Source organism: Scyliorhinus torazame, chromosome 1 (assembly GCF_047496885.1).
Source record: "Scyliorhinus torazame isolate Kashiwa2021f chromosome 1, sScyTor2.1, whole genome shotgun sequence".
Lineage (NCBI taxonomy): Eukaryota > Metazoa > Chordata > Chondrichthyes > Carcharhiniformes > Scyliorhinidae > Scyliorhinus > Scyliorhinus torazame.
The window spans coordinates 421,655,469-421,677,636 of record NC_092707.1 but is presented as its reverse complement, the minus strand read 5'-3'; the positions used below and the strand labels follow the sequence as shown (position 1 = coordinate 421,677,636).

Genomic DNA, 22,168 nt, shown 5'->3' with positions numbered 1-22,168 from the left:
GCCCAGGCAGCTCCCCACCCCTCTGCCCATTCCCTTCCCCTGTCACATTCCCAGCTTGGAAACTGTCTTCAGATTAATACTGGGACCAGTGAGTTTCCCATGAAGTTGGGTATGAAGCGATTTATGGACATTTCCTTTGCAGAGATATGAAGGTGTTGGGAGGATTGAACGAGTTAATCCAGGCTTTCTTTTACTGGTGTTATTTTTAAACAGTGTATTGGTCTGTGTATTAGGTTAAAATGCTGCAACAGTGCATACTGGGTTTTACTGACTGTGTTATGCAGTTATTTTACCATTCAGCTGAAACAGGTCTGTCTATTATTGGTGGTGGAATTGCGGATAGCGATGAGGACTGTCTGAGGATACAGCAGGATTTAGATTGTCTGGAGACTTGGGCGGAGAGATGGCAGATGGAGTTTAACCTGGACAAATGTGAGGTAATGCATTTTGGAAGGGCTAATGCAGGTAGGGAATATACAGTGAATGGTAGAACCCTCAAGAGTATTGAAAGTCAAAGAGATCTAGGAGTACAGGTCCACAGATCACTGAAAGGGGCTACACAGGTGGAGAAGGTAGTCAAGAAGGCATACGGCATGCTTGCCTTCATTGGCCGGGGCATTGAGTATAAGAATTGGCAAGTCATGTTGCAGCTGTATAGAACCTTAGTTAGGCCACACTTGGAGTATAGTGTTCAATTCTGGTCGCCACACTACCAGAAGGATGTGGAGGCTTTAGAGAGGGTGCAGAAGAGATTTACCAGAATGTTGCCTGGTATGGAGGGCATAAGCTATGAGGAGCGATTGAATAAACTCGGTTTGTTCTCACTGGAACGAAGGAGGTTGAGGGGCGACCTGATAGAGGTATACAAAATTATGAGGGGCATAGACAGAGTGGATAGTCAGAGGCTTTTCCCCAGGGTAGAGGGGTCAATTACTAGGGGGCATAGGTTTAAGGTGAGAGGGGCAAAGTTTAGAGTAGATGTACGAGGCAAGTTTTTTACGCAGAGGGTAGTGGGTGCCTGGAACTCACTACCGGAGGAGGTAGTGGAGGCAGGGACGATAGGGACATTTAAGGGGCATCTTGACAAATATATGAATAGGATGGGAATAGAAGGATACGGACCCAGGAAGTGTAGAAGATTGTAGTTTAGTCGGGCAGTATGGTCGGCACGGGCTTGGAGGGCCGAAGGGCCTGTTCCTGTGCTGTACATTTCTTTGTTCTTTGTTCTTTGTTTATTATACCCAGCCCCTGATGTAAAATTCAGATTTAAAAAGTGAATGGTGCGTTTCCAGACAGGAGTTACTGTCGGTGCGAGATTGTAATCCATTTCACATTCCAAGTTGTACACTGAGACCTATTATTTGTGTATGTGTGTGTGTGAAAGGATTGGAAATTGGTCTAAGTGTGTCATTGGTATCACAACGCCCTTGAAGGGAGAAAGAGGAAGGCGGAGGGAGAAGGCTGCCGATATAAAGCTGTGCTCCCTGCTCTGTCGAATCTCCTTCCAACTGACAGTACAATAGCAGCCTTGCAGACTCCGGGAGAGATCAGAGCTGCTTCCTTGCGTTTGATCCCTCTTCAAAGTGCTTTCTTCTTTACCAAGTGAAAGCCAGCAGCCAGCTTTATTGGAATGCCAGCAAGCACACATAGCAGCATTCCTCATGGACTGCTGTGGAATTGCTGATCACCATGTTGGAAATGGTAAGTATTTAAAAATGACAAGTATATTGTAGTCTCTGTCCTGCTAACGGTCACCTTCTAACTTCCCCATTCTGTGCCTGTCTCCACATTCGACAGTAAGATTGCAGTGGTGGAGGAGACTGTCATTTACTATAAATTGCAGCCGGAGACAGCCTCTATCATACACAATGCAGGGCATTCAAAGGACATTTTGAATAAATGGTGGATAATATTTGGGGGATAAAAGAGCTGCAATATCACTGCTTAGGGTTTGATTAATGAGTTCTCTATGTTTTTTCCTCCATCAAGTGCTTTTTAACTGCATTGAGAATCCAGCTCCCTACACCCCCGCCCCCTCCTCAGAATAAGCTGTGTCTCTGCCAGGAAGAGGTTGCTGATGTAATGCATGCAGTGTAGAAGCATTATATCAAGGACTGAAGGACTTAATACACTCGTCCCCAGAGAGGAAGAAAGGAAAACCACTGGATCAATGAATTCTCCTTCATTCATCCCATGATGGCTGTGGTGAATGAAAGGTCTGTGTGTGTCTGTCATTGATCGGGACCACTGCTAGCGTCACACAGGAGCTAAGGTCATCTGTCTCTATCATTCCTTGGAGAGATTCAATTCTTTCAGATACCTAGGATTGAGGAGAGATGGAATAGTCTGCTTTAAGATGTACGGTAAGACTTAAACTGATGATCTTATGAGAGTCCAGACCAGATATTAATAAAATAAAAATGATAAATTTAAAACCACTTGGATAATACATTAAATACTGTTTGTTGCTAGTTTGTGAATGAAATAATATACTCATTTTGAAGAGCTCCTATCCATTAACTTTTACACTGCAGTGTTTTTAGAGTGTGTTTGCCAGGTACCTGCAGTGGCTCACATCTGGGGAGTTACATCATAACTTCAAGCTGCAGTAATGCAGATTCCCTTAAACCCAGCGTGGAGGTGGGCCATGCCAAGCCAAGGTGGGCATTGGGGCTATCGCAGGTGCCCCAGGATAGGGGTCCTGGTCCTGACCACTATCCAGCACTTCCAAAAAAGTGCATGTGTCTAAATATTGGGAGAGGGCAGTATGAAGCAGACACACTCGAGCAGCTCCCTGCCTTCCGAGGCTCACATTTGAAGGATGTTCTCTCAAGTGAGGTACTGGATTTTGATTGGCCGGCCTCTGCCACCCTGCATCAGCATTTTCAAATAGGCCAAAATGATCCAAAGGATGGTACAGCATGTGGCTGTGTTATTGTTCTTTCATAAATGTGACACCGGCAAGACCAGCATTTATTCCCCATCACTAAATACTCTTGAGAAGGTGCTGGTGATTCACCTTCTTCAACCGCAGCAATCTCTGGCATGGGTCCACAGACAGTGGGCAGCACGGTAGCACAGTGGGTAGCACAGTTGCTTCACAGCTGCAGGGTCCCAGGTTCGATTCCCGGCTTGGGTCACTGTCTGTGCGGAGTCTGCACGTTCTCCCCGTGTGTGCATGGGTTTCCTCCGGGTGCTCCGGTTTCCTCCCACAGTCCAAAGATGTGCAGGTTAGGTGGATTGTCCATGCTAAATCGCCCTTAGTGTTCAAAAGAGGTTAGGTGGGGTTCCGGGGATAGGGTGGAGGTGTGGGCTTAGGTAGGGTGCCCTTTGCAGGGGCTGATGCAGACTCGATGAACCGAATGGCCTCCTTCTGCACTATAAATTCTATGATTCTTTAACAGTGCAATTAGCTGCTGATTTCTCAGGAGTTTCTCTGGGCAGGGAGGAGGCAATCTGGGTTTTCTAAATATATAAGTTGTCGTGTGTGAGCATCATTCCTGCCTGCATCTCTGAAATGACTGGTTGTTGGCGTTGATGGAAGCTGGAGAACTGGCCGCCCAGCTTTCACCCGCATCTGGTGTGGGCTCCCGGCGAGAGAAGCAAAGGACGAAAATGGGATTCATGGCAGCAACTTACCGTAACCGGAAAACTGTCGACATTCCTAATTCCTTGTTGGCAAGAAGACCTTTAGGTGATATAGTGCTGGCTATGTACAGAGAAATGCTCTCTCTGCACAGTCCCAGCCAGCTCCAGCAAGGATTAGATAGAGAGTAAAGCTCCTCTACATTGTATTGATAAATTCAATCAGTGAAGACATTTCCAAAGTATTTTGTGGGTTGGAAAGTGCTTCGAAATATCCTGAGGGGCTTGAGTGCACTGTAGAATTATGCATCTTTTTAATACTTAACCTTGCTCCCTGTACTGCCCAGTCATATACTCCCAGGAGACAGGCAGCACGGATAAGGAGCACGGCTGGAGTGTGAGGCAATGTATTTTGGTGGTGGGGATGGTGGGAGGGGCTCCTACTCCTTGGAAAAGTGAATGAGGAGCAAAGCGATGTCGGCGAGAAGTTCACAAATCCTGAATAGTGGCAAAGCAGGTTAGGAAAACCGGAATTCTCCGCTGTTGCCATCACTTTCCCGCCGGCAGTGCACCCCCCGCCCAGGGCTTTCCGAGCGGAGTGGGGTGGTTACAGTGGAAAATCTCATTGGCAAGCGGCAGGAAGATAGATCCAACGGCCAGTGAGCGGCCGGGAAACACCGGAGATTCCAGCGGCATAAAAGATGAAAATTAAACACTGGGGAGGACGGCTCGGTGGCACAGTGGTTAGCACTGTAGCTTCACAGCGGCAGGGGCCCGGGTTCAATTCCCGGCTTGGGTCTCACAGCTCCAGGGTCCCAGGTTCGATTCCCCGCTGGGTCACTGTCTGTGCGGAGTCTGCACGTTCTCCCCGTGTCTGCGTGGGTTTCCTCCGGGTGCTCCGGTTTCCTCCCACAAGTCCCGGAAGACTTGCTGTTAGGTAATTTGGACATTCTGAATTCTCCCTCTGTGTACCCGAACAGGCGCCGGAATGTGGCGACTAGGGGCTTTTCACAGTAACTTCATTGCAGTGTTAATGTAAGCCTACTTGTGACAATAAAGATTATTATTATTATTGGGCCACAGGATTCAAAAGCAGAAATGATTTATTAAATTTGCATGGAGCCTGGTTTCGATCACATTTAGAGTATTATACAGTGAACAGCTCGCGAATCCACAATACCCAAAGGATAAGGAAACACTGGAGAGGTGGGAAAATAAATTGTAAATATTATAGAAGAACTGAGAATTATAACTGTCAGGAAATACTGAAAGGCTGAGGATATTTCCTCTCGAGAAGAGATGGTTGTTAGAGGTCACTAAAATTAGGAAGAGGTTTGACAGGGTATGTGTAGAGAATAGAGTCTAAATTAGATAGCCCCTGGAAATATCTATGCAAATCACAAAGCATTAGTAACTTGCACAGCAACGCCATCAGCACAATAACGTCATACTGCCTGCTCAACACAATCATTTGTGCTTCCTGCTATGCTGATTGGCTGTCTGCATCAGCAGGAGACCCAAAATTGGAACTTCCTGGCACTCTTAAGTTAACCTGTGCTGTTAAAAGCTAACCCGTGCTGTTTAAAGTTAACCTGTGCTGTTTAAAGTTAACCTGTGCTGTTAAAAGCTAACCCGTGCTGTTTAAAGTTAACCTGTGCTGTTTAATGCTAACCTGAGCTGTTTAAAGTTAACCTGTGCTGTTTAATGCTAACCTGAGCTGTTTAAAGTTAAACAGTGCTGTTTAAAGTTAACCTGCGCTGTTAAAAGCTAACCCGTGCTGTTTAAAGTTAACCCGTGCTGTTTAATGCTAACCTGAGCTGTTTAAAGTTAAACAGTGCTGTTTAAAGTTAAACTGTGCTGTTTAAAGTTAACCTGTGTTGTTAAAAGCTAACCCGTGCTGTTTAAAGTTAATCTGTGCTGTTTAAAGTTAAACTGTGCTGTTTAAAGTTAACCTGTGCTGTTTAATGCTAACCTGAGCTGTTTAAAGTTAAACTGTGCTGTTTAAAGTTAAACTGTGCTGTTTAACGCTCATCTGTGCTGTTTAAAGTTATCCAGTGCTGTTTAACGCTCACCTATGCTGCTTAAAGTTAAACTGTGCTGTTTAAAGCTATCCAGTGCTGTTTAACGCTCACCTGTGCTGCTTAAAGTTAACCTGTGCTGTTTAACGCGAACCTGTGTTGTTTAAAGTTAACCTGTGCTGTTTAATGCTAACCTGAGCTGTTTAAAGTTAAACAGTGCTGTTTAAAGTTAACCCATGCTGTTTAAAGTTAAACTGTGCTGTTTAAAATTAACCTGTGCTGTTTAAAGTTAAACAGTGCTGTTTAACGCTCACCTGTGCTGTTTAATGCTAACCTGTGCTGTTTAACGCTAAACTGTGCTGGTTAAAGGTAATCTATGCTGTTGAAAGTGTCATGTGAGAGTACCCTTTAAGAAATGGGTGTTTAAGAAATGTACCTCTAAGAAATGGAGCTGTTCATGTTACTGGAGTGATGTCAGAGTGTGGGTGGAGCTGAGCTCTACTTCTGTTTTTTAGTTTCAGTTTGAGAAAGAGCTAGGGTGTTTCAGTGAGCTGAATCTGAAGTTTAAAAAAAAACTGCACTACTGTTGATCTCTGCCATCCAAAGACTATCTATGGATCATTTGGTGAATTCAGAATTATAAAAGGTCTCAGTATTGAATGTAAACCTAATGTGCTCCTGTTTAAAGGTTTGTTAAGTCTTTTGGGTGTAAAAGGACAGCATACAGGTTACTTAGTGTTGTATTCTTTGGGGGGTGGATTTGATTTACTGGTTGCTAAGATATTCACTATTTGTTTTAAAAAGGTTAACTTGAGTTCATAGAATAAACATTGTTTTGTTTTAAAAAAAACACTGGTCCATTTTCTGCTGTACCATACCTGTAGAGTGAGCCGTGTGCTCCCCATACCACAATCTATTAAAAGTTGTGGGTCAGGTGAACTCCATGATACACTTTGGGGTTCTCTAAACCCTGACCCATAACAAACTGGGGGCTCGAGGGGGATAAAAGTCTACCTATTGGATTGACTTAGTGAACTTAAAGACAGTGAGGAGTGAGCATATTGTGGTTGCTTTTCCGGTGTGGTATTCTAGTTTAAGTGGGGAGTGTGTTGTGGACAATGGCTCTTTCAGAGGCTCTGACGTTTTTGGGGGTGAAGACAGTCACCGCGGTACCTTATGGACAGAGACTAAAAGCAGACTGTTAGATTTGGCAAAAACATTGCAGTTAACAATACCTGACAGAATGCGAAAAGATGAGGTAATTATGGCGGTGGCTAAGCATTTAAATTTGCCTGAGATAGAGTTTGACTCATTGGAACTGGCAAAGTTCCAGTTGCAGATTAAGCAACTTGAACATGAAAAAGAATTAAAGTAGCTTGAATATGCAATGAGAGAAAAAGAAAAAGAGAGAGAGTTTGAACTTCAGAAAATGGCAATGAAACATAACAGTCAGTTAAAATTGGCAGACATAAAGGGAACGTACAGTTGGATGATAGTGATGAGGATAGTGAGAAAGAGTGTCATAGTCAAAGGCTTGGTGGGAATCTATTTAAATATTGCCAAGGTGTGACGAGAAGGAAGTGGAAGCCTTTTTCAGTTCATTTGAGAAGGTAGCTAAACAAATGAAATGGCCACCGGGCAGCACGGTAGCATTGTGGATAGCACAATTGCTTCACAGCTCCAGGGTCCCAGGTTCGATTCCGGCTTGGGTCACTGTCTGTGCGGAGTCTGCACATCCTCCCCGTGTGTGCATGGGTTTCCTCCGGGTGCTCCGGTTTCCTCCCACAGTCCAAAGATGTGCAGGTTAGGTGGATTGGCCATGATAAATTGCCCTTAGTGTCCAACATTGCCCTTAGTGTTGGGTGGGGTTACTGGGTTATGGGGATAGGGTGGAGGTGTTGACCTAGGGTAGGGTGCTTTTTCCAACAGCCGGTGCAGACTCGATGGGCCGAATGGCCTCCTTCTGCACTGTAAATTCTATGACTCTAAGAAATGTGGGTATTACTGATTCAAACAAAGCTGGTAGGTAGAGCTAGTGAAATATTTGCATCACTACCGGAGGAGGTATCTGGAATGTATGAGGAGGTGAAGAAATCCATCTTAAGTGCATATGAACTGGTGCCTGAAGCTTACAGACAAAGGTTTAGAAATTTAAGGAAAGAATTTGGTCAAACATACATGGAGTTTGAAAGGCTCAGAGTAATTTTGATAGGTGGATAAGGGCTTTGAAAATAAACCAAACGTATGAAGCTCTCAGAGAGATTATACTTTTGGAGGGGTTTAAAAATTCAATTCCCGATGTAGTGAGAACTCATGGAAGAGCAGAGGGTTAAAACTGCGAGGTTAGCAACAGAAATGGAAGATGATTATGAATTAGTTCATAAATCAAAGCTTGGTTTCCGACATCAGTTTCAGCCGGCGAGGGATAGGAACTGGGGACATGAGAAATACCCAAGTGGTAAAAGTAAAGGTGATGTGATGGGAGATAATAAAGAGAGTGTACCTCGGATTAAAAAAGAGATCCAGGAGGGTGGAAAAGAAATGAAAAGTTTACAATGTTTTCACTGTAATAAACTAGGCCATGTAAAGTCACAGTGTTGGTGGTTGAAGAAAAGCACTGGGAAGGCTGATGTAGTAAAACAGGATAAGACAGTGGGGTTTGTTAGAGTGAAGCGAAGGAGGTGCAAAAGATTGTACAGACTGTTCAAGCGGTGATTCATAAGAAGGTGCCAGATCTCTTTAAAGAATATACTTGTGCGGGTAAAGTTTACTCATGTGTATCAGGAGGAGGAGGTAAAGAAGTCACAATTTTAAGAGATACGGGAGCTAATCAATCTTTAATGGTAAGAGATGAGGAGTTATGTAATTTGGGAAGAATGTTGCCAGAAAAGGTGGTGATATGTGTAATTCAGGGTGAGAGGAGTAGTGTTCCATTGTATAAGGTGAGGTTGGAAAGTCCAGTGAAGAGTGTGAAGTGGTAGTAGGAGTAATAGAGAAACTATCTTGTCCAGGAATACAGTTTATCTTGGGTAATGATATAGCTGGATCGCAGGTGGGAGTGATGCCTACTGTGGTTGATAAGCCAGTGGAAAATCAGACAACTGAAATGTTGAAGGACGAATATCCTGGGATTTTTCTGGATTGTGTAGTAACAAGGTCGCAAAGTCCGAGGTTAAGACAAGAGGAGAAATCAAAGAGTTAAGATAGAACATAGAACAATACAGCGCAGTACAGGCCCTTCGGCCCACGATGTTGCACCGAAACAAAAGCCATCTAACCTACACTATACCATTATCATCCATATGTTTATCCAATAAAGATGAAGTTGAAATGCAATTGTCAGAAACGATTTTTGATCAGGTGGTTGAAAAAGAACAAGAACGGGTAGAGGATGAGGCGGATATTTTCAGTTCAGGAAAATTGGCGGAGTTACAACAAAAAGATATAGAAATAAAACGGATGAATCAGAAAGCATATACGGAAGAGGAATCTGAGAGTATACCAGAGTGTTATTACCGTAAAAGTAATGTCATGATGAGAAAATGGAGACCTTTACATATGCAGGCGGATGAAAAGTGGGCAGAAGTTCATCAAGTAGTATTGCTGGTAGGGTATAGAAAGGAGGTGTTGCGAGTTGCACATGAGGTACCAGTGGGAGGTCATTTGGGAGGAAGGAAAACTCAAGCTAAAATCCAAAAACATTTTTATTGGCCTGGACTACATAAAGATGTAGTTAAATTATGTCAATCATGTCACACATGTCAAGTGATAGGGAAACCTCAAGCAGTGATAAAACCAACGCCCTCAATACCCATTCCAGCATTTGAGGAACCTTTTACGAGGGTCCTAATCGATTGCATAGGACCGCTTCCCAAAACAAAAAGTGGGAATCAATATCTTTTTACTATAATGGATATGTCTACTAGATTACCAGAGGCCATTCCAGTACAAAATATTGCAGCTAAAACGATTATGGAGGAGTTACTGAAATTCTTTACTAGCTATGGACTACCCACAGAAATACAATTGGATCAAGGATCAAATTTTACCTCAAGGTTATTCAAAGAAGTTATGGATAGTTTAGGAATAAAACAATTTAAATCAACTGCGTACCATCCAGACTCACAGGGAGCGTTAGAAAAGTGGCATCAGACATTAAAGACAATGTTGAGGGCTTATTGTCAAGATTATCCAGAGGATTGGGATAAAGGAATTCCATTCGTACTGTTTGCAATTAGGGATGCTCCTAATGAGTCAACCAAATTTAGTCCTTTTGAACTAATTTTTGGTCATGAGGTAAGAGGACCACTTAAATTGGTTAAGGGAAAATTGGTGAGTGAGAAATCGGAAATTACACTATTGGACTACGTGTCAAATTGTAGTGAACGGTTAAATAGAGCAGGTGAATTGGAAAGACAACATTTAAAGGTTGCACAAAATGTGATGACAGCGGACAAGAAATCCAAAGTTTGTAGTTTTGCCAGTGGAGATAAAGTTTTAGTGTTGTTACCAGTGGTAGGTGAACCTTTAAAAGCTAGGTTATGTGGACCTTATCAGATTGAAAGGAAATTAAGTGAGGTGAATTATGTGGTAAAAACACCAGACAGAAGGAAGATTCACCGAGTGTGTCATGTGAATATGCTTAAAAGGCACTTTGAAAGGGAAGGAGAGAAAAAGGAGGAGGTTTTAATCATTCCAACTCAAAGTGACGAACCAAATCCAGATGACTGTGAATTTGACATCCCTCAAATTAAATTGGAAAATGAGGATGTTCTGAAAAATTGGGATAAATTACGTTCCAGAGGAAAAACAAACTGACCTGAAAGAGTTATTGATATCACAGGGGCAAGTTTGTAGAGATAAATTGGGAAGTACTAAAATGGCTATACATGATGTAGATGTGGGAAATGCTGTTCCAATCAAACAACATCCATACAGACTTAACCCTTATCCTATCCCACGTTTGGAGGATTGCATTGAGAAAGTGGGACAATCAGGTTTTATTTCTAAACTGGATTTACTTAAAGGTTACTGGCAGGTACCTTTATGCGAAAGGGCAAAGGAGATTTCAGCTTTTGTGACTCCAGATGGTATATACCAATTCAAAGTTATGCCATTTGTCATGAAAAACGCACCAACCACATTTCAACGGTTAACTAACAAAGTTGTTTCAGGATTACCCAATTGTGCAGTATACATCGACGATCTGGTAATCTTCAGCCAGACATGGACAGAACATTTGAAACATCTGATGGAGTTATTCGATCGACTTCAGGAGGCGGGTTTGGTGATAAACCTAGCCAAAAGTGAATTTGGAAAGGCCCAAGTCACTTTCCTTGGCTATACAATCGGACAGGGTCGACTGGTCCCACGGGATGTGGAAACAAAAGTTATTGGGGAATTTCCGATACACTCGACGCAACGGGAAATAATGCGATTTCTTGGTATGAGTGGATTTTATCGGAAATTTGTACCAAATTTTAGCAGTCTGGTCGTTCCACTGGCGGACTTGCTCAAGAAGCGTAACAAATTCCAGTGGACAGCCGAGTGTCAACAGGCATTTGACGGCCTGAAGGCTGTGTTAACCACTGCTCCTGTGTTAGTCATCCCAAATTATACCCAACCATTCAAAGTGGCTGTTGATGCGAGTGATGTGGGCGTAGGTGCGGTGCTTCTACAAGACGACGATTAAGGGCTAGAGCGGCCTGTTGGTTATTTATCAAAGAAATTGAATTTTCACCAGAAAAAGTATTCGACGATTGAGAAGGAGACTTTGAGTTTGGTGCTGGCTTTGCAACATTTTCATATTTATGTGACCAGCAATCCGTCTGACACCGTTATATATACTGATCATAATCCGTTGACACTTTTGGAGCGATTCCGGAATAACAATGCAAGGCTGTTTCGCTGGAGTTGACTGTTACAGCCATTTCATTTAAAAATAGTACATGTGGCAGGACAACAAAACGTGACAGCTGATGCTTTGTCACGAATGTGATAAACAGAAGCAATTTCAGTTGGAGGAAGAAGAACAAAAAAAAATGGACGATATTATTATACCTGTTTGAGTGTGCTGTTTTTTGAAACGAAAAGTATATTTACTGTGTGCATTTCTGAAAGGATGGTGAAAAGGTGAAAATGAAACCATCTTGAGGTTGATGGGTTTTTTTTTTTCTTGGGGGCGGTATCATGTGAGAGTACCCTTTAAGAAATGGGTGTTTAAGAAATGTACCTTTAAGAAATGGAGGTGCTCATGTTACTGGAGTGGTGTCAGAGTGTGGGTGGAGCTGAACTCTACTTCTGCTTTTTAGTTTCAGTTTGAGAAAGAGCTTGGGTGTGTCTGTTTTTTTCAGTGAGATGAATCTGAAGTTAAAAAAAAGCTGCACTACTGTTGAACTCTGCCATCCAAAGACTATCTATGGATCATTTGGTGAATTCAGAATTATAAACGGTCTCAGTATTGAATGTAAATACTAATGTGCTCCTGTTTGAAGGTTTGTAAAGTCTTTTGGGTGTAAAAGGACAGCATACAGGTTACTTAGTGTTGTATTCTTTGGGGGGTGGATTTGATTTACTGGTTGCTAAGATGTTCACTATTTGTTTTAAACAGGTTAACTTGAGTTCATAGGATAAACATTGTTTTGTTTTAAAAAAACACTGGTCCATTTTCTGCTGTACCACACCTGTAGACTGGGCTGTGTGCTCCCCATACCACAATCTATTAAAAGTTGTGGGTCAGGTGAACTCCATGATACACTTTGTTATTCTCTAACCCTGGCCCATAACAAAAGTTAACCTTTGCTGCTTAACACTAACCCTTGCTGTTTAATGGTAACCTGTGCTGTTTAAAGTTAACCCGTGCTGTTTAACTCTAACCTGTGCTGTTTAAAGTGAACCTGTGCACTAACCCGTGCTGCTTAAAGTTAACCTGTGCTGTTTAAGGTTAACCTGTGCTGTTTAACGCTAACCTGTGTTTAAAGTTAACCTGTGCTGTTTAAAGTTAACCCATGCTATTTAACTCTAACCTGTGCTGTTTAAAGTGAGCCTGTGCACTAACCTGTGCTGTTTAAAGTTAACCTGTGCTGTTTAACGCTAACCTGTGTTTAAAGTTAACCTGTGCTGTTTAACGCTAACCTGTGCTGTTTAAAGTTAACCTGTGCAGTTTAAAGTTAACCTGTGCCGTTTAACGCTAACCTGTGCTGTTTAAAGTGAACCTGTGCAGTTTAAAGTTAACCTGTGCCGTTTAACGCTAACCTGTGCTGTTTAACGCTAACCTGTGCTGTTTAAAGTTAACCTGTGCTGTTTAACGGTAACCTGTGATATTTAAAGTTAACCCGTGCTGTTTAACTCTAACCTGTGCTGTTTAAAGTGAACCTGTGCACTAACCCGTGCTGCTTAAAATTAACCTGTGCTGTTTAACGCTAACCTGCGCTGTTTAACGCTAACCTGTGCTGTTTAAAGTTAACCTGTGCTGTTTAACGGTAACCTGTGCTGTTTGGAGTTAACCTGTACTGTTTAACGCTAACCTGTGCTGTTTGAAGTTTACTGGTTCTACTTAAGAACATAAGAACTAGGAGCAGGAGTCGGCATCTGGCCCCTCGAGCCTGCTCCGCCATTCAATGAGATCATGGCTGATCTTTTGTGGACTCAGCTCCACTTTCCGGCCCGAACACCATAAACCCTTAATCCCTTTATTCTTCAAAAACTATCTATCTTTATCTTAAAAACATTTAATGAAGGAGCCTCTACTGCTTCACTGGACAAGGAATTCCATAGATTCACAACCCTTTGGGTGAAGAAGTTCCTCCTAAACTCAGTCCTAAATCTACTTCCCCTTATTTTGAGGCTATGCCCCCTAGTTCTGCTTTCACCCGCCAGTGGAAACAACATGCCCGCATCTATCCTATCTATTCCCTTCATAATTTTATATGTTTCTATCAGATCCCCCCTCATCCTTCTAAATTCCAACGAGTACAGTCCCAGTCTACTCAACCTCTCCTCGTAATCCAACCCCTTCAGCTCTGGGATTAACCTAGTGAATCTCCTCTGCACACCCTCCAGTGCCAGTACGTCCTTTCTCAAGTAAGGAGACCAAAACTGAACACAATACTCCAGGTGTGGCCTCACTAACACCTTATACAATTGCAGCATAACCTCCCTAGTCTTAAACTCCATCCCTCTAGAAATGAAGGACAAAATTCCATTTGCCTTCTTAATGACCTGTTGCACCTGTAAACCAACTTTTTGCGACTCATGTACTAGCACACCCAGGTCTCTCTGCACAGCAGCATGTTTTAATATTTGATCATTTAAATAATAATCCCTTTTGCTGTTATTCCTACCAAAATGGATAACCTCACATCTGCCAACATTGTATTTCATCTGCCAGACCCTAGCCCATTCACTCAAACTATCCAAATCCCTCTGCAGACTTCCAGTATCCTCTGCACTTTTTGCTTTACCACTCATCTGAGTGTTGTCTGCAAACTTGGACACATTGCCCTTGGTCCCCAACTCCAAATCATCTATGTAAATTGTGAACAATTGTGGGCCCAACACTGATGCCTGAGGGACACCACTAGCTACTGATTGCCAACCAGAGAAACACCCATTAATCCCCACTCTTTGCTTTCTATTAATTAACCAATCCTCTATCCATGCTACTACTTTCCCCTTAATGCCATGCATCTTTATCTTATGATGCAACCTTTTGTGTGGCACCTTGTCAAAGGCTTTCTGGAAATCCAGATAAACCACATCCATTGGCTCCCCGTTATCTACCGCACTGGTAATGTCCTCAACAAAATCCACTAAATTAGTTAGGCATATCATAGAATTTACAGTGCAGAAGGAGGCCATTCGGCCCATCGAGTCTGCACCGGCTCTTGGAAAGAGCACCCGACCCAAGGTCAACACCTCCACCCCATCCCCATAACCCAGTAACCCCACCCAACACGAAGGGCAATTTTGGACACTAAGGGCAATTTATCATGGCCAATCCACCTAACCTGCACATCTTTGGACTGCGGGAGGAAACCGGATCACCCGGAGGAAACCCACGCACACACGGGGAGGATGTGCAGACTCCGCACAGACAGTGACCCAAGCCGGAATCGAACCTGGGACCCTGGAGCTGTGAAGCAATTGTGCTATCCACAATGCTACCGTGCTGCCCCTGCCCAATGGGACAATTTCAATCCAGATGCCTCGCTATTTCTTCCTTGATGATAGATTCCAGCATCTTCCATACTACCTAAGTTAAGCTCACTGACCTATAATTACCCGCTTTCTGCCTACCTCCTTTTTTAAACAGTGGTGTCACGTTTGCTAATTTCCAATCCACCGGGACCACCCCGTCGTGTGAATTTTGGTAAATTATCACTAGTGCATTTGCAATTTCCCTAGCCATCTCTTTTCGCACTCTGGGATGCATTCCAGTAGGGCCAGGAGACTTGTCTACCTTTAGCCCCATTAGCTTGCCCATCACTACCTCCTTAGTGATAACAATCCTCTCAAGGTCCTCACCTGTCATAGCCTCATTTCCATCAGTCACTGGCATGTTATTTGTGTCTTCCACTGTGAAGTCCGACCCAAAAAACCTGTTCAGTTCCTCAGCCATTTCCTCATCTAACATTATTAAATCTCCCTTCTCATCCTTTAAAGGACCAATATTTACCTGAGCCACTCTTTTTTGTTTTATATATTTGTAGAAACTTTTACTATCTGTTTTTATATTCTGAGCAAATTTACTCTCATAATCTATCTTACTCTTCTTTATAGCATTTTTAGTAGCTTTCTGTTGCCCCCTAAAGATTTCCCAGTCCTCTAGTCCCCCACTAATCTTTGCTACTGTGTATGCTTTTTCCTTCAATTTGGTACTCTCCCTTATTTCCTGAGCTATCCACGGTCGATTTCCCTCCTACCGTCCTTCCTTTTTGTTGGTATAAACCTTTGCTGAGCACTGTGAAAAATCACTTGGAAGGTTCTCCACTGTTCCTCAACTGCTTCACCATAAAGTCTTTGCTCCCAGTCTACCTTAGCTAGTTCTTCTTTCATCCCATTGTAATCTCCTTTGTTTAAGCACAAAACACTAGTGTTTGATTTTACCTTCTCACCCTCCATCTGTATTTTAAATTCCACCATATTGTGATCGCTCCTTCCGAGAGGATCCCTAGCTATGAGATTCTGAATCAATCCTGTCTCATTACGCAGGACCAGATCTAGGACCGCTTGTTCCCTCGTAGGTTCCATTACATACTGTTCTAGGAAACTATCGCGGATACATTCTATAAACGCCTCCTCAAGGCTGCCTTGACCGACCTGGTTAAACCAATCAACATGTAGATTAAAATCCCCCATGATAACTGCTGTCCCATTTCTACATGCATCAGTTATTTCTTTGTTTATTGCCTGCCCCACCATAATGTTACTATTTGGTGGCCTATAGACTACTCCTATCAGTGACCTTTTTCACCTTACTATTCCTGATTTCGACCCAAATGGATTCAACCTTATCCTCCATAGCACCGATGTCACCCCTTACTATTGCCCGGATGTCATCCTTATTTAACAGAGCTACACCACCTCCCTTACCATCCACTCTGTCCTTCCGAATAGTTTGATACCCTCGGATATTTAACTCCCAGTCGTGACCATCCTTTAACCATGTTTCAGTAATGGCCACTAAATCATAGTCATTCACGATGATTTGCGCCATCAACTCATTTACCTTATTCCGAATACTACGAGCATTCAGGTAAAGTACACTTATGTTGTTTGTTTTTACCTCTGTTCTGAATCTTAACACCTCGATCAGTGACCTCTCCAAAGTTATATTTCCTCTTAACTTTTCTCCTAATTTTCCTTGTCGTTGAACCCATATCTTCCTGTAACAACCTGCCGCGTCGCTTACCATTAATGTTTTTACTTCCCGTTTTATTCCTTTTAGTATTCCTGGTCCTATTAACGTTAATTTGTGCTGTTTAAAGTTAACCTGTGCTGTTTATAGTAAACTGATGTGTTGGGTAGGCTGGGTCGATGTGGACTGCACTTGATGCAGTGTAGCGAGAGTCAGACCTCCAACACTTGATAGGATGCAACACGATTTTATTTAACATCTAAACTATTATACATGTTCAACTGTGGGTTGACACTATGCTGACTTGACTGGAGACCTGATACTAGCCTAACCAGACTTACCAGCTACCATATGGTGTTTGCACTGGCCAGCTCACTAACTCTGACTGTCTCAGAGGCTGGGTCCCGAGAGAGCGGGAAAGCTGGTGCCCTCTGGCTTTATAGTGGTCGTGTCCTGTCTGATGATTGGCTGCTCTGTTCTGTGTGCTTACTGGTCATCCTGTGTGTCAGTCACTGCCTGTCTGCACTCCATTATACACATAGATGTATATTATGACATTAACCTGTGCTGTTTAAAGTTAATCTGTGCTGTTTAACGCTAAAGTAAGTGTTGGTCTGCATGCAGCAAGTCAGTCGGACCTGGGAAATTGGAATTAATAGCACTGCATTGGAAGGGAGCAGGCCTCAATGTTCTGAGACAATTCACCAAAGCCCTTTTTGGAGAGAGGGAGATCTCTCTATCCAGTGGTCAGCAGCAGTCCCTCCATGTACAGCCTAAAGACAGTGAGAGCAGATAGCTAAGGATATTAAAGTCAGGAAACATACCCTGAGGACCAGGACACACAAGCTGTTCAATGACTCCCATGAATGGTTAAGGTCAGTGAATGACATCTTCAAATGCTTTACTAACCTCAACCATTGCACAATTTCCCCATCCCTTCACTCACAGAAATCTATCTATCAATAAGAACTTATACCTGACACTAACACGCCTTCACACACTTAGTGAGTCTCACCACCACCATTCATCCCTCACATACACCACTAGCTATTCAGTCATGGCAGCCACATTATTCCACAGATTGCCGAACACTCACTGGCACACTTCACTTTCTCTTGCAGTATAAATTGGTGCACTACCAGACGCAGCAGAGGCTAATTTTGGGGTGACAGGTGTGCCTGCATGCCCGAACCCCCTTGGAGGAGACAGTGCTCATCAGTATTGGAATGGCTATTACTGAGACCATCAGCAGTGGAAGTGCTGGATCCATTTGGATGGATTTGGATTTGTTTTATTGTCACGTGTAGCGAGGTACAGGGAAAAGCATTGTTCTGCGTCAGCTCAGACACATCATTCCAGACATGAAAAGGAATCCGTAACAGGGCAAACATGAAATACACAATGCAAATCCACAGACACAGGCAGCGGGTGAAGCATACGGAGTGAAGTACTGCTCAGTAGAGAAAGGGGCAGCACGGTAGCATTGTGGTTAGCACAATTGCTTCACAGCTCCAGGGTCCCGGGTTCGATTCCGGCTTGGGTCACTGTCTGTGCGGAGTCTGCACGTTCTCCCCGTGTCTGCGTGGGTTTCCTCCGGGTGCTCCGGTTTCCTCCCACAGTCCAAAGATGTGCAGGTTAGGTGGATTGGCCATGATAAATTGCCCTTACTGTCCAAAATTGCCCTTAGTGTTGGGTGGGGTTACTGGGTTATGGGGATAGGGTGGAGGTGTTGACCTTGGGTAGGGTGCTCTTTCCAAGAGCAGACTCGATGGGCTGAATGGCCTCCTTCTGCACTGTAAATTCTATGATAATCTGTGGGGAGATCGTTTAGGAGTCTGGTAACAGTGGGGAAGAAGCTGTTTTTGAGTCTGTTCGTGCGTGTTCTCAGACTTCTGTATCTCCTGCCCGATGGAAGAAGTTGGAAGAGTGAGTAAGCCGGGTGGGAGGGATCTTTGATTATGCTGCCCGCTTTCCCCAGGCAGCGGGAGATGTAGACAGAGTCAGTGGCTGGGAGGCAGGTTCGTGTGATGGACTGGGCGGTGTTCACGACTCTCTGAAGTTTCTTGCGGTCCTGGGCCGAGCAGTTGCCACACCAGGCTGTGATGCAGCCCGATATTGTAGATTTCAATTCCTTGTGGACCTTCCAATGTGAGCAGCAAACGCAATGCTCCTCTCGTCAGGCTGTGCCTGCAGGCCAAGGGCTGAGACATAGAGCTGAGACTGCTGTTTGAAAACACACCCCTTTTTGTCTACGTTACCCGAGACTTGAAGCTGGTGGGGTGCCTTTAAACCTTCTATCTCGAACTTCAACATCGTTTGTTGTGTTGAGTCGCCAATGGCCGTAGTTCACCAGGTTGGGGGAAGAAATCTCTTTTTCGTTCTTCGGCCGGTTTCGCTTCGTCTTTTCTGCTGTTACCTTCACATCTTCAAACCCCAGGTACCATGTTGTATGCTGTGACCTTGTCTTTGCAATGATTCATACCGAACTGCTGGTGACTTAACTAAAATGATGATTTATTGATTCATGTGGTAAGGTAACAATCAGAATGCTGTACAGGCTAAGTTACTATTTAAGTTTCATAGACTCTTCTGGAACTATCACTATGTGCGCCTGTCCTGGTGTACGCCTCACAACCTGCTGGCGAGAGCGAGATGTCACATGACTGATGTCTGATGCCTCCTGCTGGTTGGAGGCCGCATTGCTACGTGTACACAATATTATTCACAGGCATATCACCACAGTAACAAGGAGAGGCTGATTCGCTGGGACCACACTCGCCAGCCATCCCCTCCCCCGCTAACAATGTCGAGCAGCACTTAAACAGCACTTGCACAGCCAATCACACTCAGCTCACAGCCATGGCACGGAGCCGACCGGCCTCATGATTCGGGGTTGCAGATCTGGTGAGGCTCCTCGATGCAGTGGAGGCCACGAGAGATGTCCTTATCCCCCGAGGGTCCGGGAGGGTGAGCCACAGGGCAGCCAGTGCCGCCTGGGACGAAGTGGCAGCGCCATAACCCGGGGCAGCGTGACCTGGACTGGCGTCCAGTGCCACAATAAGGTCAACAACCTACACCAGGCAGCATGAGTGAGCTGACACCATTCCCAACCCACACATCACACCCCCCTCCCTTTACCCCAACCCTCCCTTCACCGCACCCACCCACCCACAGCATTGAGGAGGCTGCTGAATGACAGGAGGCCGTTGGATATGGGGTGTCTCCCGTTAATTGTAAGGAAATAGGGCTTAAGGGGTGATAATTGGTTTCTCACCACACCGGCGAGATCCCGATTTTGCCTACAGGAGTGGGCTGGGTGCTTCGTAAACTGTTTGCCGCCTGGCGCGGATCTTGTTGTTCCGCGTAACAAGGTCGGAGAACTTAGTTCTGTAGCTCACCTGATCACATACTTACAGAAATACCATGATGCAGTGTGTGGTTGCCATAACGATGCAAAGTGTGCTCAGCCTGTTTTCATTCAAACTCAGATTGTTGCCATGGAAGCTCAAACTGTTACCACCATGCTGCAGGTTTCAATGTTCAAAGGAGATTGCCAGGTCTCACAACATTCCAGTAATCTGTGCTCCGGTAGGATTGCTCGAGTATGATTATACTCCCATGGAGCAGAAACATGCTGCTTTCACTCAGGATGACATCCTCCCAACCCTTCCAGGCCCAGAGCTCATCAACACCGTCTTCCAGGCCCAGAGCTCCTCAACACTGTCCTCCAGGCCCAGAGCTCCTCAACACCGTCCTCCAGGCCCAGAGCTCCTCAACACCGTCCTCCAGGCCCAGAGCTCCTCAACACTGTCCTCCAGGCCCAGAGATCCTCAACACCATCTTCCAGGCCCAGAGCTCCTCAACACCGTCCTCCAGGCCTAGAGCTCCTCAACACCGTCCTCCAGGCCCAGAGCTCCTCAACACCGTCCTCCAGGCCCAAAGCTCCTCAACACTGTCCTCCAGTCCCAGAGCTCCTCAACACCATCCTCCAGGCCCAGAGATCCTCAACACCATCCTCCAGGCCCAGAGATCCTCAACACCGTCCTCCAGGCCCAGAGCTCCTCAACACCGTCCTCCATGCCCAGAGCTCCTCAACACTGTCCTCCAGGCCCAGAGCTCTTCAACACCGTCCTCCAGGCCCAGAGCTCCTCAACACCGTCCTCCGGGCCCAGAGCTCCTCAACACTGTCCTCCAGGCCCAGAGCTCCTCAACACCGTCTTTCAGGCCCAGAGCTCCTCAACACCGTCCTCCTGGCCCAGAGCTGCTCAACACTGTCCTCCAGGCCCAGAGCTCCTCTACACCGTCCTCCAGGCCCAGAGCTACTCAACAACGTCCTCCAGGCCCAGAGCTCCTCAAAACCGTCCTCCTGGCCCAGAGCTCCTCAACACCGTCTTCCAGGCCCAGAGCTCCTCAACACTGTCCCCCAGGCCCAGAGCTCCTCAACACCGTCCTCCAGGCCCAGAGATCCTCAACACCGTCCACCAGGCCCAGAGCTCCTCAACACCGTCCACCAGGCCCAGAGCTCCTCAACACCGTCCTCCAGGCCCAGAGCTCCTCAACACTGTCCTCCAAGCCCAGAGCTCCTCAACACCATCCTCCAAGCCCAGAGCTCCTCAACACTGTCCTCCAGGCCCAGAGCTCCTCAACACTGTCCTCCAGGCCCAGAGTTCCTCAAAACCGTCCTCCAGGCCCAGAGCTCCTCAACACTCTCATAGATTATCATAGAACTTACAGTGCAGAAGGAGGCCATTCGGCCCATCGAGTCTGTACCGGCTCTTGGAAAGAGCACCCTACCCAAGGTCAACACCGCCAACCTATCCCCATAACCCAGTAACCCCACCCAACACTAAGGGCAATTTTGGACACTAAGGGCAATTTATCATGGCCAATCCACCTAACCCGCACATCTTTGGATGTGGGAGGAAACCGGAGCACCCGGAGGAAACCCACGCACACACGGTGAGGATTTGCAGACTCCGCACAGACAGTGACCCAAGCCAGAATCGAACCTGGGACCGTGGAGCTGTGAAGCAATTGTGCTATCCACAATGCTACCATGCTGCCCTCCAGGCCCAGAGCTCCTCAACACTGTCCTCCAGGCCCAGAGCTCCTCTACACCGTGCTCCGGGCCCAGAGCTCCTCAACACCGTCCTCCAGGCCCAGAGCTCCTCAAAACCGTCCTCCAAGCCCAGAGCTCCTCAACACTGTCCTCCAGGCCCAGAGCTCCTCAACACAGTCCTCCACGCCCAGAGCTCCTCAACACTGTCCTCCAGGCCCAGAGCTCCTCAACACCGTATTCCGTGAACCAAAGCTCCTCAACACTGTCCTCCAAGCCCATACCTCCTCTACACCGTCCTCCAGGCCCAGAGCTCCTCAACACCGTCCTCCAGGCCCAGAGCTCCTCAACACCGTCCTCCAAGGCCAGAGCTGCTCAACATCCTCCGATCCCAGAGATCCTCAAGACTGCCCTCCAAGCCCAGAGCTTCTCAACACCATCCTCCAGGCCCAGAGATCCTCAACACTGTCCTCCAGGCCCAGAGCTCCTCAACACCGTCCTCCAAGCCCAGAGCTCCTCAACACTGTCATACAGGCCCAGAGCTCCTCAACACCGTCCTCCAGGCCCAGAGCTCCTCAACACTGTCCTCCAGGCCCAGCGCTCCTCTACACCGTATTCCGTGACCCAAAGCTCCTCAACACTGTCCTCCAA

General features: G+C 45.5%; 1 protein-coding gene across 1 annotated transcript in view; it reads left to right on the top strand.

The window, feature by feature from the left end:
- Nucleotides 1–1,468: 1,468 nt before the first annotated feature.
- LOC140425068 (protein EFR3 homolog B-like) overlaps nt 1,469–22,168 on the top strand; it is a 500,803-nt gene continuing 480,103 nt past the window's right edge. The window contains exon 1 of the mRNA XM_072508948.1: nt 1,469–1,701. Coding sequence (XP_072365049.1) covers nt 1,662–1,701 — 40 coding nt within the window. The 5' untranslated portion in view covers nt 1,469–1,661. The remainder of the gene's footprint in view (nt 1,702–22,168) is intronic.